The following is a 15,984-nucleotide window of genomic DNA, read 5'->3' on the forward strand; positions in this document are numbered from 1 at the left end:
TTGTTTTTTGCAGGTCCCTCTTGTTACCTATATTGTCCTGCAGAATAGCATCTGTTCCTAAATAATTATAATTGACAAAGCTATCGTACCTTTGGCTACAACTCAATGAATCCTATCCATTTATTACACCCTTAAAGGTGGCCTAAAATAATTTTATATTTTAAAGGATGAAAAGCTGATTCTGAAGTAATGATTTTTAATACAAAAATATTAAAAACTAATGGTACGGCTGGTTCATGCGGCATTGAGTAGGAGGCCAGCAAAGCTTTTATATGAGGCCAAATTATCGCCTATTCCTTACATTTTTTTTTTTAAGTCAACAAATGTTTTTAAATAAGAAGCTGAAATCACTGATCAGTGAGTTTGCCATTTCCCCCACTGCACAACTTTATCAGGAGTTGCAGAATGCTAAGCTTGAGATGAACAATATCACAGCAGGCGGAATTTGCTTTGACCTGTTTATGACAGGCATATTGGGAAAATGGTGAACATCCCAATAAGTTCCTTGCATGTCTCCTTAAACAGCAAAAATACTGATATATTATTTCAGCTATCAAAGATGAGAGTTACACAATATATACTTCTCCTATAGATATACACACACAATTTTTAATGTTTTATACTGATCTCTGTAGCACTGGTAGCGAAATATTTGAACAGGATATGGACGCTTTTTTCCAGTTAACCTTCCATGCTTAGATTCCACATAATGACAGCTTCTTTTGGCTCCTTTGCATTTGGAGGAAATCATGAAAGCAATTATGAATATGAATACTGGATCACCTGGTCCAGACGGATTTCCAGTTGAATGGTATAAAACATGTTCCAGCCTTTTAGCTCCAAAGCTGTAGCACCTTTATAATCATATTTTTGATTCTGGCTCCCTTTCTTCATTGTTAATGATGCTTATATTACTGCGATGCCTAAGCCTGGCAAGGGTCTTACATACTGTGCTAACTATTGACCTATATAATTAATTAACGCCAATTTTGACTGATAGACTGCAACAAGTTATTGCAACATTGATTCAATCAGACCAGGTGGTATTTATTAAAAACAGACAGGGGGCTGATAATCTTAGATTAGTTGTTGATCAGGTCACCTTAAATTCTAAAAGAACCAACCAGGCGGCCATCATTACTTTGGATGCAAAAAAGGCCTTTGACAAAATTAACAGGAAATTTGTTTTTACTATACTGACTAATTTTGGCTTTCCTACAGAATTTTTGAAATGAGTTAAAACTCTGTACTCTGCCCCAAGAGCTAGAGTTAAGACCAACTGTTTACTTTTGGCTTTCTTTTTACATGGGCAGGGCACCAGACAAGGACGTCCACCTTCTCCATTGATATTCAATCTATGCTTGAAACCCCTGGTATGTGCTATTAGACAGAACAGTAATATTCATGGTTTTCTGCACACTGGGTTTGAATTTAAAATTATTCTTTATGCTGATGGTGTTTTGTTGTTTATTTCAAAACTCCAGTCGTCTGTTCCAGTTCTGATGAAACTGATTAATAGTTGGAAATGATGCCCATTGGAGAAAGGGTATATTTTTGTGTATTAGCTAATTGGCAATTCCAACAGTGCCCAGATTTTATTACCTATTTGGGAATCCATAGAGATATATCTCAAATGATCAAGCTAAATTTAAATAAGTTGATTAATGATATTTCATGAGATATAGACAGATGGGCATTTTAAAGTTGAGTTTGTGCACTTAAGATGTATACTATACTTCAAATTATTTATGTTATATGTGGGATTCCTTTACTTATACCTGACAAATATTTCCAAAAGCTTAATGCTTTGTTTTGCAAATGTGGAGCGGGGTCCTTTCCACCAAGGATATATTTGAAAAGGATGCAACTCTCAATTAAAGAAGGTGAGTTTGGTTTTCTGGATCTTGCTACATATCATTGGGTTTATCTGCTGACCTGTACTAAATTTCAGTCTTTTCCACTTAGATTCGATTTTCCACCTTGGTCAGTTTTGGAATCCTCCTGTCTGGAGCCTCTCTCCAAACGGATGGCCTTAGGTTCTCAATGTATTAGAGTGGACAGGGCTCCTCTCATAATTTCAGCAGTCAGAGACATGTGGCATATAATGTCACACCAATTACAGTTTGCTTCATTTTCCCATGCTAAATTGACTCTGTGGGGAAATCCAGATTTAAAACTTGGAAAGAAAATGTTTTTGTGGTGGACCTGATGATTTTTACCTTGGATCAATTATTGGGTGCTGATGATCAGTTTTTCTAATTTTCAGCTTTGGGAAATAGATTTGATTTGCCTGCTATAGCTGAATGGCAATACTTGCAGTTGCAACATGTGTTAGAATCTAGATTCGGTCCCACTGCTTTCAGAGCCTTGGAGTCCTCTTTGCTATTGGAAACATTTATTGAAGCTGATCAGGTATATTGACCCATGACTCATGTTTCTAAATACTTATTATCAGTGGATAAATATGACAAACAGGGTCTTAAGCAGGAATGGAACAGGGAACTGGATTGTCCTGTTTTGCCTAATCAATGGATCACTGCTTTGGCATCTGTATCTTAGGGATGGCGGAGAATTTCTCCCCGAAACTTCGGGGGGCCGAGCACCAACGTGTTCGGCCCCCCAAACAAGTTTCGGGGAGAAATTCTCGGCCCCCTCCGCCCCCCGCGCCCCCCCCGGGACGGGACTTACCTTTGCCGAATGTCCTTCCCGGCGGCGGGTCCGGCCGGCGGTTCGGCGGGTGTTCGTCCTGGGCGGGGGCGGCAGCCGATCTTTCGACCGGCTGCCGCCGCCGCCATTGCAATAAAAGAAAAAAAAAAAACGCCCCCGTGATAGGCTACATGACGATTAACGTAGCCTATCACGGCTAGATTTGCAAAGTCACCCGTTGATAGGCTACGTGACGATTGACGTAGCCTATCACGGCTGACTTTGCAGATCTAGCCGTGATAGGCTACGTTAATCGTCATGTAGCCTATCACGGGGGCGTTTTTGTTTTTTTTTTAACTTTTGAGTTCGCGGCCAGGCGAGGTGGGAAGCCTCCTCCCCGGCCTGAATTTCGGCCGGGCGAGGCGGGAAGCCTCCGCCCCGGCCTGAATTTCGGCCGGGCGAGGCGGGAAGCCTTCCCCCCGGCCTGAATTTTGGCCAGGCGAGGCGGGAAGCCTCCCCTCCCGGCCTGAACTTCGCGGGGGGAGCAGCGAAGCGCCTCCCCCCCACCGCGAACAAGCTTCGAGGACAGGTAAGTCACTTTCGTCCACCCCTACTGTATCTGACATGTCTGTGGATCTTCAGTTATGTCTTATTCAGCAAAAACTCTAGTTTCAGGTCTATTAGATGCCACAACGCCTCTTTAATAAAGGTTTGTCTAACTCAGCTAATTGTTTGAGATGTAATACAGCTAATGCTTCTTTTAATCATATGTTTTGAAAATGCCCAACAGTTGCCTCCTTTTGGGGGGAAGTTATCATATAGATAAATTTCAATAAAAGCAGACCAAATAACCATATATAGGTTTATCCGCGTGTGACGCCTATATACCACTCTTTCAAATATTGCTAGCGTTGTTAGATCTTCATTCCATTGCATTATAGGAGGTGAACATTTATCCTTCCAGTATTGTAGTATCAGTGTTTGGGCTCAAAAGGGCACAAAAAATCCATTTACGCTGACCATGTTAAATTCCAAGAAGCAAGTAAATAATTTAAAAGAACATGTACATCAGTAAATATTAAAGAGTATTCCAGTATGAAGTTTATGTATAATCTATTTTTTTCTTTTTTAGAATGTTGTAATAATTGAAACCAAGACGGTTAAAGCATGTAGTTATATTTGTGATTTTTCTTCTCTTTTATTAATTTCTTGTTCTTGTTTTTTGGTTGGTTTGTTGAAACTTACAATAAAAATGATTTTAAAAATGGTGGCCAACATGCATCGCCCCAGTGGTTTGTCGTGATATGCGAACTGACCCACTGTCTCTGGGCTGGTTCCCATGATTAAACAAGCCACAGTGACTTAAGCCACCATGGCTCGTTTTAAACCCCGGGATGTGGTGGATGACATTTCCCTAATTACCCACCTGGGTGCAGCTTGTTGTGTTGTCTGAATCCAGGTGGCCTAGCTTGTTTGAGGGGGAACAACCCTCAAATAAACCACGGGCTGTTATTTCTCCCTCAAATAAGCATGCCACCTGGGTTTGGGTGACACAACAAGCTGTACCTGGGTGAGTTATTAGAGAAATGGCACCCAGCACATGCTGGCACGTGACAATGATTAAAACAACTGTGGCTTGTTTTGATCGTGTGAAATGGGTCTCTGTCTTGCCAGGATTCAAGCTCAGTTTATTGGCGCTCCTCCAGCCCACCACTGTGTCCAGACACCAGTCCAGAGCCTGCTTCAGATGTTATGAAGAAATACAGTTGAGTGTCTGCATATTGATGACACCTTACTCCAAACCCCCTAATGACCTCTCCCAATGACTTCATATAGATCTTAAACAGTGTAGTGGACAAAACAGTGCCCTGTAGTACTCCACAGCACAAGTGCCAGGAGACCAAAAGGCACTCTCCAATGCCACTCTCTGGAACTATCACTCTGTAAGTAGGAATGGAATCACTGAAGTACCATCCCACAAAGCTGGTCCGGGAGGATATCATGGTCAATGGTATTAAAAGCTGCAGAGACATCAAGCAAAAGCAAGGGTGCTCTCCCCTTGTCTGTTCCTCAATAAAGGTTATCCATCAGGGTGGCCAAGCCCAATTCGGTCCCCAAACGAGGCCTAAACCTAGACTAAAATGGGCCTAGATAATCTGAGGCAGCAAAGTATGCCTTCTTTGCTGCCTCGAGAGATTTCTGCCATCTACACGCTAGTCTTCATCCAGCCTAGACAAAATAAGACACCTCCCCACCAAAAATATTTCTAGCATTACTTCTAGCAGGATAAGTATAATGAAGCATCCACTCAATCACAAAAAGAAATTAAAGCCCCATAATCACATAGCACCTACAAAATAAAGCTATAGCAAGGTAGCTTGATGGACCATCTAAATCAAGTATACTGAATGTTTTTATTCATATTAGAAAGAAATCTAAACAGCTGATGTAGTTAGTGTAGTGGGTAGAGTACTGCACATTATGAGGTTAAAATTGTTGTTCAGTCGTTCAGTCGTGTCCGACTCTTCGTGACCCCATGGACCATAGCACGCCAGGCCTTCCTGTCCTGCACTCTCTCCCGGAGCGTGCTCAAGTTCATATTCATTGCATCGGTGATGCTATCTAGCCATCTCATCCTCTGCCGTCCCCTTCTCCTTTTGCCTTCAGTCTTTCCCAGCATCAGGGTCTTTTCCAGGGAGTTTTCTCTTCGCATTAGGTGGCCAAAATATTTCAGCTTCAGCTTCAGTATCTGTCCTTCCAATGAGCAGTCAGGGTTGATTTCCTTTAGGATGGACTGATTTGACCTCCTTGCAGTCCAGGGGACTCGTAAGAGTCTTCTCCAGCACCACAGTTTGAAAGCATCAATTCTTCGGCGCTCAGCCTTCCTTATAGTCCAGCTCTCACAGCCATACATTACTACTGGGAAAACCATAGCTTTGATTAGATGGACCTTTGTCGGCAAGGTGATGTCTCTGCTTCTTACTATGCTGTCTAGGTTTGCCAGAGCTTTCCTCCCAAGGAGCAAGCGTCTTTTGATTTCATGGCTACAGTCACCATCTGCGGTGATCTTGGAGTCCAAGAAAGTAAAATCTGTCACTGCTTCCATTTCTTCCCCTTCTATATGCCAGGAAGTGATAGGGCCAGATGTCATGATCTTAGTTTTTTTAATGTTGACTTTCAAACCACCTTTTGCACTCTCCTCTTTCACCCTCAACAAGAGGCTCTTGAGATCCTCTTCGCTTTCTGCCATTAGGTTGGTATCGTCTGCATATCGGAGGTTGTTGATAATTCTCCCAGCAATCTTAATTCTGACCTCTGATTCATCCAACCCGGCATTTCTCATGATGTACTCTGCATATAAGTTAAATAAGCAGGGTGACAATATGCAGCCTTGTCATACTCCTTTCCCAATTTTGAACAACTCGGTTGTTCCATGTCTGGTTCTTACTGTTGCTTCTTGACCCTCGTACAGGTTTCTCAGGAGACAGGTAAGGTGGTCTGGTACTCCCATCACTTTAAGAATTTGCCACAGTTTGTTGTGATCCACACAATCAAAGGCTTTAGCGTAGTCAATGAAGCAGAAATAGACGTTTTTCTGGAATTCTCTTGCTTTCTCCACGATGCAGCGAATGTTGGCGATTTGATCTCTAGTTCCTCTGCCTCTTTGAAACCCAGCTTATACTTCCGGTAGTTCTCGGTTCGCATACTGCTGAAGCCTAGCTTGTAGGATTTTGAGCATCACCTTGCTGGCATGTGAAATGAGCGCAATTGTGCGGTAGTTTGAACACTCTTTGGCGTTGCCCTTCTTTGGAATTGGAATGAAAACTGACCTTTTCCAGTCTTGCGGCCACTGTTGAGTGTTCCAGATTTGTTGGCATATTGAATGCAGCACTTTAACAGCATCATCTTTTAGGATTTTAAATAGCTCAGCTGGAATACTGTCATCTCCGCTAGCTTTGTTGTTACTAATGCTTCCTAAGGCCCACTTGACTTCACTCTCGAGGATGTCCGGCTCAAGTTCAGTGACCGCACTATCATGGCTATCAGGGACATTCAGATCTTTCCTGTATAGTTCTTCTGTGTATTCTTGCCACCTCTTCTTAATCTCATCTGCATCTGTTAGGTCCCTGCCTTCTTTGTCCTTTATCATGCCCGTCTTTGCACAAAACGTTCCCTTGAGATGTCCGATTTTCTTGAAGAGATCTCTAGTCTTTCCCATTCTGTTGTTTTCCTCAATTTCTTTGCATTGTTCATTTAAGAAGGCCTTCTTGTCTCTCCTTGCTATTCTCTGGAACTCTGCATTCAGTTGGATATATCTTCCCCTTTCTCCCTTGCTTTTTACTTCCCTTCTTTCGTGAGCTACTTGTAAAGCCTCATCAGACAGCCACTTGGCTTTCTTGCATTTCTTTTTCTTTGGGATGGATTTCGTTGCTGCCTCCTGAACAATGTTACGGACCTCCGTCCATAGTTCCTCAGGCACTCTGTCTATCAGGTCTAATCCCTGAAATCTATTCCTCACCTCCACTGTATATTCATAAGGGATATGATTTAGGTCATACCTGAATGGTTTAGTGGTTTTCCCGACGTTCTTCAATTTAAGCTGAAATTTTGCAACAAGAAGCTCATGATCTGAGCCACAGTCAGCTCCAGGTCTTGTTTTGACTGACTGTATAGAGCTTCTCCATCTTTGGCTGCAAAGGACATAATCAATCTGATTTAGATATTGACCATCTGGTGATGTCCATGTGTAGAGTCATCTCTTGTGCTGTTGGAAAAGAGTGTTTGCTATGATCAGCGTGTTCTCTTGGCAAAACTCTATTAGCTTTTGTCCTGCTTCATTTTGTACACCAAGGCCATGCCTGCCTGTTATCCCAGTGATTTCTTGACTTCCTACTTTAGCATTCCAATCCTCTATGATGAAGAGGACATCTTTTTTTGGTGTTAGTTCTAGAAGGTGTTATAGGTCTTCATAGAACCGATCAACCTCAGCTTCTTCGGCCTCAGTGGTTGGGGCATAGACTTGTATTACTGTGATGTTGAATGGTTTGCCTTGGATTCGTACTGAGATCATTCTATAATTTTTAAGATTGTACCCCAGTACTGCTTTTCCCACCCTTTTGTTGACTATGAGTGCTACTCCATTTCTTCTAAGGGATTCTTGCCCGCAATAGTAGATATGATGGTCACCTGAATTAAATTTGCCCATGCCTGTCCATTTTAGTTCACTGATTCCCAAGATGTCGATGTTCAATCTTGCCATCTCATGTTTGACCACCTCCAGCTTACCTTGATTCATTGATCTGACATTCCAGGTTCCTAAACAATATTGTTCTTTACAGCATCGGATTTTCTTTTCACCGCCAGACACATCCACAGCTGAGTGTCCTTTCGGCTTTGGCCCAGCCGCTTCACTCTTTCTGGCGCTACTTGGAAATACCCTCTGCTCTTCCCCAGTAGTATATTGGACACCTTCCGACCTGAGGGGCTCATCTTCCGGCGTCATCTCTTTTAGCCTTGTGATACGTTCCATGGGGTTTTCTTGGCAAGAATACTGGACTGGGTTGCCATTTCCTTCTCCAGTGGACCACATTTTGTCAGAACTCTCCACCATGACCTGTCCGTCTTGGGTGGCCCTGCACGGCATAGCTTATGGCTTCACTGAGTTACGCAAGCCCCTTCGCCACAACAAGGCAGTGATCCATGAAAGGGGAGGTTAAAATAAGAGAAGTTAAAAAAAGAAAAATCTATGTAGATCAGCCTGGCTCTTTGAAGGAAGGGTGTGGTACAAATACAATGAGTAAATAAGACAAATATCTCAAACATTTGACAATGCACATGCATGCCAAAAATAAGCAGGTACCCGGATTTTTTTGGCTAGATTAGGTCAGATGCTAATAACAGATGCTAGGGACTTAGTAAAGCATTCTGGTTTCAACAGTGGCTACTTTTTACAAGCAGGGCACGAAGGTGATGGCCTTCCACTGTTTGTCCATAGCATTTGGTATTCAGAGGAATACTGCCTTTGAACTTACACATTTGTGAACTGTCCAGAGAGCTTCGGCTATTGGGCAGAATAGAAATAAATACATTTCATATGAAGCTTTCACATTTAGCTGTCATAGCTAACAGCCATTGATAGCTCTAGCCTCAGTTTGACTAATGATTTTTAAAACTATCTAAGCTAGTGGCCATTGCCACCTTTCCAGACAGTGAATTCTACATGTAAATTATGTATTATGCAGACAACTAATCAGCTTTGAGTGAGCCCATTCTGGAATTATGTGAGAGAACATTTTCCCTCACTCTACTACAGTGTTGAGTGATAGCAGAAATCTTTAATGTAGCTCTACACATTTCAGAATAAAGACTCCTTCAGGAGCTTGCTTTGTTCCTTTGGTTTTGTTAAATTGATTTTTAAAGGTTTTATACATATTTAGAGAGAAATAACTCTTCCTGCTTTTGGAATTCCTGCATTTTTCCTGCAAGCTCCTGAAGAAGTTTTTACTCCAAACTGCGTAGAGCTACATTAAACATTTCTGTTATCACTCAGCATTGGAATTCTTTCCTCGCTTTTGGTATGACTAATTGAGGTGCTGTTTTTTTTCCTCCTCATTCCACATCTAACTCTACTACATCATTCATATATGTACAAGTTGTGAATATAAAAATGGTGTATATATTTTAAAAGTTTACAGAATGCTTCCTTTAAATAGAAATAAGCAGAACATATCAACTCTTAATATACAACTCTAAAACATATCATTACTGATGGTTAAATGCATATGACAGTTAGCAGATATGACTAAGTTTATTCTTGCCTCCTGATTGGATGAAGTCAGCTTGGTTGTCAGCTCTTCCCTCAGATTCTCCAACTGCTGTTGAAGCTGATTCTTCTCATCTTCAAAATGTAGCTTCTCTTTTTCAAATTGCTGCTCCAGTTCCTTAAGAAATGAAAAATGGAACAGAAAAATTTCATGGCTTTTCAGTGTTCATTATGTATTGAAGTTGTAGTCAGGATGCAAACCACCAAGAAACTAATTTAGTGAGTACCAAAGGACTTTAGATTTGTTTTTCTTCTTGTCACATGGCAAACTGCTTTTAAAACTGAGGAGAGTTTCAAAAACAGTTTGTGATATGGTTTGGGCATCAGGGTTTTGAAAAAGTTCCCCTTGGCTAATGAAGGACCTTGCATGAAGGACCTGTAAGCATAGGTCTTTGAGTGGTCATCTGTGCATTCACACATATGGATTCTATGCCTGTGCTGAGTCTTCATCAGGAACCACCTAGAGCAGAGAAGTTTAGGAAGGAAAGCCTACCCCACCCTGCTGCACATACTCAAGTGACACAGCTCCTGCCTTCCCTCTCAGTTTCTGAAGACCACCTCAGTGGCCCCCAAACATTGTTAGGCAGAAGAACACCTGCAGCAGGGATGGAGGGGGCGCTGTTGTCTCTGTGCATCACACCTATGGGTAAAGTAACAACCTGTCTTACCAGAGGTGGTAGGGCAGAAGATCAGGACAACAACAATAGCACTGTCTGTCTGAATGCAACATCTTCCTGGGCTCGAGCAGTGATATTGTAACATTTGTTAACATGGATGGCTGTGACCATGTCACAACTTTGCAGAGATCATGAAGTGGCGCACTGCATGCAAATGCCAACAAAAACACCATTGCTTTGGTCGAGTGTGCTCTCACTGTCTGGGCCACAGGAAGCTGGGCTAGGGTGCAGCATAGCTTTATAGACTCTGACACCTACCATAAGAGCACCCTGAATCACATTTCATTTTCATTCATGTATTACATTTCTATACCGCCCTATACCTGAAGCTCTCTGGGCATTCACAAAAATTAAAAATAATTAAAAATATATTATACAAACTGCAAAACCATTTATATAAAAACAGACAGTGCACACCTGGACAACATATATCTAAAAAATATATTTTTAAAAACAATCGACCGAGGACAATCCAAGACCTGATTAAAAACTCATTATATGCTGCCAAATGCCTGAGAGAAGAGGGACATTTTTACCTGGTGCCAAAAAGATAACAACGTTGGTGCCAGGTAGCCCTTGTCGGCCCTCCTGCTTGTTGATATACAGTAGATTGTTGCTGTGTTGTCCAATGCAATCTGGATGACTCAATTCTGAAGTACCAGTTCAAACACATGGACAGCTTTCAGTACTGCTAAGAGTTCAGGTGCATTTATGGGAAACCATTTCTCAATGTCCGACTATGTGGCATGCACCTGATAGGGGCAGCTGTGCACCCTCCATTCCTGGCATCTGTTGTCACTAAGTGGGATGGCTGTTGAGGTGTGAAGGGACAGCCTCTGAGAAGATGAGAACAAACAGTCCACTAGCGAAGCAATCAACAAAGCACATCTGGCAGTAAACACCAAGTTTGAACTGGGTTACTGTCAGGGATGAGTCCAAGCCCCTTAAGATGTCTGACAGCTCCAATTCTGAATCAGAGTTGGAACAGCTAGAGAGGAACGCTCCCTACAGCCCCAAGACGCTGGGAGAGATTCCTTGAAAGGCCTTGACAAACAGATGGCCCAGGCTGAGTTGCTGCCTCCTCCCTCCACTGTAAGAACTGAAGTTTCCAAGGAGGAAGAGGAAGAGGGGTGTGACTTGAGAGATGCCAGGGTGCATTGCAAAGCAAAGTGGGAAAAGTTAGGGACAGGGCTCAGATGCTCTGCCAGCTGAGCCACTCTTGGAAGCCAACGTAGGAGGGAGCCGCCCTAAGGGAGGGGCATCATTGCGAAGCAAGTTTGGCTGTGAGGTTCATGGGCAAACTGTCAGCAACTTCACTACCCCCTGGTTCGTCTTCTCAGATTAGAGATCGCAGATTAGTTGTTTAGGGCCTGGGGCAGTCTGAGAGCTTCCTTGAATCTGCGTTTGTAGAAAGGCTAGTCTTTAGCAAAATAAAGTCATAATAGCCTGAAGCATTGACTGACTGTGGTGCTGATTGTGAAGGGGGAGGACAATCTATTCTGACAGCTACTATTATTCCAAAACACACAGAGAAACCAAAATTGCAGAATTTGAGCAAAATGCTCAGAGAAACCAAAATTGCAACCTGCAACCTGTTGGTGGTGCAGAGGATGGTTTCTGCCAAAACCTTTGAGCTGCCTGAAGCAAAGATGGCAACACTAGAAGGGCAACTGGAACAGCAGTCTCCTAATGAACAAAGTCCATAACTGGATCATCAACTGGTGGGGAAGGCTGCTTAACATTCAGACCCAATGACTTGGAGGAACTGCTCCACATAAGGCCTATTATCTTCCTTTGAGGCTGGAGACTGATCTCCCACAAGTGGGTCAGGTGATGAGGATGACGGATCCACTGACTGTTGAAGTAGAATCTCACTGGTAATCCTCTGGCTCCCAAGAAATCGGGACCAAGGTCACAGTAGGCAAAACTAATGTGGTTGGTATCTTCTGGCGGCAGAACAGAGACTGAAGCTGAGAAGTCCAGCACAGTGGTCAGTGCCAAAGAGATGGAAACCAATGTTGTAATCACCAAAGTGGAAGTTGAAGCCATGACCTAGCCTGGAGGCTCCAGAAATGACAATGGCTGCAGTTCCTGAACTGCTGACGTAACTGGGAATGATGTCAGGATGGCAAGCCCAAATAACTGGAAGCTTCGGTACCAAAAAGTGGTGGTGCCAAAGATAAGACTGGAAGGCCCTTCATTGCTGGAGCCAATGGAAGAACATAAGCAGGAGTAGTAGAAGGTGGTTGTGTTGTCCAGACCAGATCAGCTTTGACTGCGTTGCAGTAACCATGTGAAGACTTGGACGTACTCCTCTGTGTTAATGGCAGGCTACAATGACCCTTCATGGATCACTGCCTTGTTGTGGCGAAGGGGCTTGCGTAACTCAGTGAAGCCATAAGCTATGCCGTGCAGGGCCACCCAAGATGGACAGGTCATGGTAGAGAGTTCTGACAAAATGTGGTCCACTGGAGAAGGAAATGGCAACCCAGTCCAGTATTCTTGCCAAGAAAACCCCATGGAATGTATCACAAGGCTAAAAGAGATGACGCCGGAAGATGAGCCCCTCAGGTTGGAAGGTGTCCAATATACTACTGGGGAAGAGCAGAGGGTATTTCCAAGTAGTGCCAGAAAGAGTGAAGCGGCTGGGCCAAAGCCGAAAGGACACTCAGCTGTGGATGTGTCTGGTGGTGAAAAGAAAATCCGATGCTGTAAAGAACAATATTGTTTAGGAACCTGGAATGTCAGATCAATGAATCAAGGTAAGCTGGAGGTGGTCAAACATGAGATGGCAAGACTGAACATCAACATCTTGGGAATCAGCGAACTAAAATGGACAGGCATGGGCAAATTTAATTCAGGTGACCATCATATCTACTACTGTGGGCAAGAATCCCTTAGAAGAAAGGGAGTAGCACTCATAGTCAACAAAAGGGTGGGAAAAGCAGTACTGGGCTACAATCTCAAAAATTATAGAATGATCTCAGTACGAATCCAAGGCAAACCATTCAGCATCACAGTAATTCAAGTCTATGCCCCAACTACTGATGCCGAAGAAGCTGAGGTTGATCGATTCTATGAAGACCTACAACACCTTCTAGAACTAACACCAAAAAAAGATGTCCTCTTCATCATAGGGGATTGGAATGCTAAAGTGGAAAGTCAAGAAATCACCAGGATAACAGGCAAGCATGGCCTTGGTGTACAAAATGAAGCAGGACAAAGGCTAATAGAGTTTTGCCAAGAGAACACGCTGATCATAGCAAACACTCTTTTCCAACAGCACAAGAGACGACTCTACACATGGACATCACCAGATGGTCAATATCGAAATCAGATTGATTATGTCCTTTGCAGCCAAAGATGGAGAAGCTCTATGCAGTCAGTAAAAACAAGACCTGGAGCTGACTGTGGCTCAGATCATGAGCTTCTTGTGGCAAAATTTCGGCTGAAATTGAAGAACGTCGGGAAAACCACTAAACCATTCAGGTATGACCTAAATCATATCCCTTATGAATATACAGTGGAGGTGAGGAATAGATTTCAGGGATTAGACCTGATAGACAGAGTGCCTGAGGAACTATGGACAGAGGTCCGTAACATTGTTCAGGAGGCAGCAACTCAATCCATCCCAAAGAAAAAGAAATGCAAGAAAGCAAAGTGGCTGTCTGAGGAGGCTTTACAAGTAGCTGAGGAAAGAAGGGAAGCGAAAAGCAAGGGAGAAAGGGGAAGATATATCCAACTGAATGCAGAGTTCCAGAGAATAGCAAGGAGAGACAAGAAGGCCTTCTTAAATGAACAATGCAAAGAAATCGAGGAAAACAACAGAATGGGAAAGACTAGAGATCTCTTCAAGAAAATTGGAGATCTCGAGGGAACGTTTTGTGCAAAGACGGGCATGATAAAGGACAAAGAAGGCAGGGACCTAACAGATGCAGATGAGATTAAGAAGAGGTGGCAAGAATACACAGAAGAACTATACAGGAAAGATCTGAATGTCCCTGATAGCCATGATAGTGCGGTCACTGAACTTGAGCCGGATATCCTTGAGAGTGAAGTCAAGTGGGCCTTAGGAAGCATTACTAACAACAAAGCTAGCGGAGATGACAGTATTCCAGCTGAGCTATTTAAAATCCTAAAAGATGATGCTGTTAAAGTGCTGCACTCAATATGCCAACAAATTTGGAACACTCAACAGTGGCCGCAAGACTGGAAAAGGTCAGTTTACATTCCAATTACAAAGAAGGGCAACGCCAAAGAGTGTTCAAACTACTGCACAATTGCGCTCATTTCACATGCCAGCAAGGTGATGCTCAAAATCCTACAAGCTAGGCTTCAGCAGTATGCGAACCGAGAACTACCAGAAGTACAAGCGGGGTTTCAAAGAGGCAGAGGAACTAGAGATCAAATCGCCAACATTCGCTGCATCATGGAGAAAGCAAGAGAATTCCAGAAAAGCGTCTATTTCTGCTTCATTGACTACGCTAAAGCCTTTGATTGTGTGGATCACAACAAACTGTGGCAAATTCTTAAAGTGATGGGAGTACCAGACCACCTTACCTGTCTCCTGAGAAACCTGTACGAGGGTGAAGAAGCAACAGTAAGAACCAGACATGGAACAACCGATTGGTTCCAAATTGGGAAAGGAGTACGACAAGGCTGCATATTGTCACCCTGCTTATTTAACTTATATGCAGAGTACATCATGAGAAACGCCGGGTTGGATGAATCAGAGGTCAGAATTAAGATTGCTGGGAGAATTATCAACAACCTCCAATATGCAGACGATACCCGCGTAATGGCAGAAAGCGAAGAGGATCTCAAGAGCCTCTTGTTGAGGGTGAAAGAGGAGAGTGCAAAAGCTGGTTTGAAACTCAACATTAAAAAAACAAAGATCATGGCATCTGGCCCCGTCACTTCCTGGCATATAGAAGGGGAAGAAATGGAAGCTGTGACAGATTTTACTTTCTTGGGCTCCAAGATCACCGCAGACGGTGACTGTAGCCATGAAATTAAAAGACGCTTGCTCCTTGGGAGGAAAGCTATGGCAAATCTAGACAGCATAGTAAGAAGCAGAGACATCACGTTGCCGACAAAGGTCCGTCTAATCAAAGCTATGGTTTTCCCAGTAGTAATGTATGGCTGTGACAGCTGGACTATAAGGAAGGCTGAGCGCCGAAGAATTGATGCTTTCAAACTGTGGTGCTGGAGAAGACCTTTACGAGTCCCCTGGACTGCAAGGAGGTCAAATCAGTCCATCCTAAAGGAAATCAACCCTGAGTGCTCATTGGAAGGACAGATACTGAAGCTGAAGCTCCAATATTTTGGCCACCTAATGCGAAGAGAAAACTCTCTGGAAAAGACCCTGATGCTGGGAAAGACTGAAGGCAAAAGGAGAAGGGGACGGCAGAGGATGAGATGGCTAGATAGCATCACGGATGCAATGAATATGAACTTGAGCACGCTCCGGGAGAGAGCGCAGGACAGGAAGGCCTGGCGTGCTATGGTCCATGGGGTCACGAAGAGTCGGACACGACTGAACAACAACAACAACAACAACGACAAGGAAAATAGTCCCATTCTTTGTCCCAGGTTTGAAGTAGCATGGCCTTCTCAGTAGGAGTAACTTCTCAAGGAGGAACCATGATCCCAGTGATGAGGAGATCCTCTGTCCATGAAAAAAGATGGTGAATTTGAATACTGATAATGGTCAGATTATTGTCATATAGAACCACAACCCCTTCTATTGGAATAAAAGCAATTTGAACAGTGCGAGCAACAGAAGTCAGGTGACTCTCTATGGTAGTCCATGGATTTACCCTGAATGTGTGAGTAGCA

The 15,984-nt window shown here is 43.2% G+C and overlaps 1 protein-coding gene across 13 annotated transcripts in view; it reads right to left on the minus strand.

The window, feature by feature from the left end:
• Window positions 1-15,984, minus strand: part of FAM184A (family with sequence similarity 184 member A) — a 150,231-nt gene that overhangs the window by 57,754 nt on the left and 76,493 nt on the right. For all 13 annotated transcript variants that reach the window (XR_014786669.1, XR_014786668.1, XR_014786667.1 and 10 more), the window contains one exon: window positions 9,465-9,587. Coding sequence is in view for 9 of the 13 variants with exons in the window: in XM_084827403.1 (XP_084683529.1) it covers window positions 9,465-9,587 (123 nt within the window). In the remaining 4 variants the exon portion in view is untranslated. The remainder of the gene's footprint in view (window positions 1-9,464; window positions 9,588-15,984) is intronic.

This window comes from Heloderma suspectum, chromosome 1 (assembly GCF_057233095.1).
Source record: "Heloderma suspectum isolate Gila_16-S chromosome 1, 16-S_ref, whole genome shotgun sequence".
Taxonomy (NCBI): Eukaryota; Metazoa; Chordata; class Lepidosauria; order Squamata; family Helodermatidae; genus Heloderma; species Heloderma suspectum.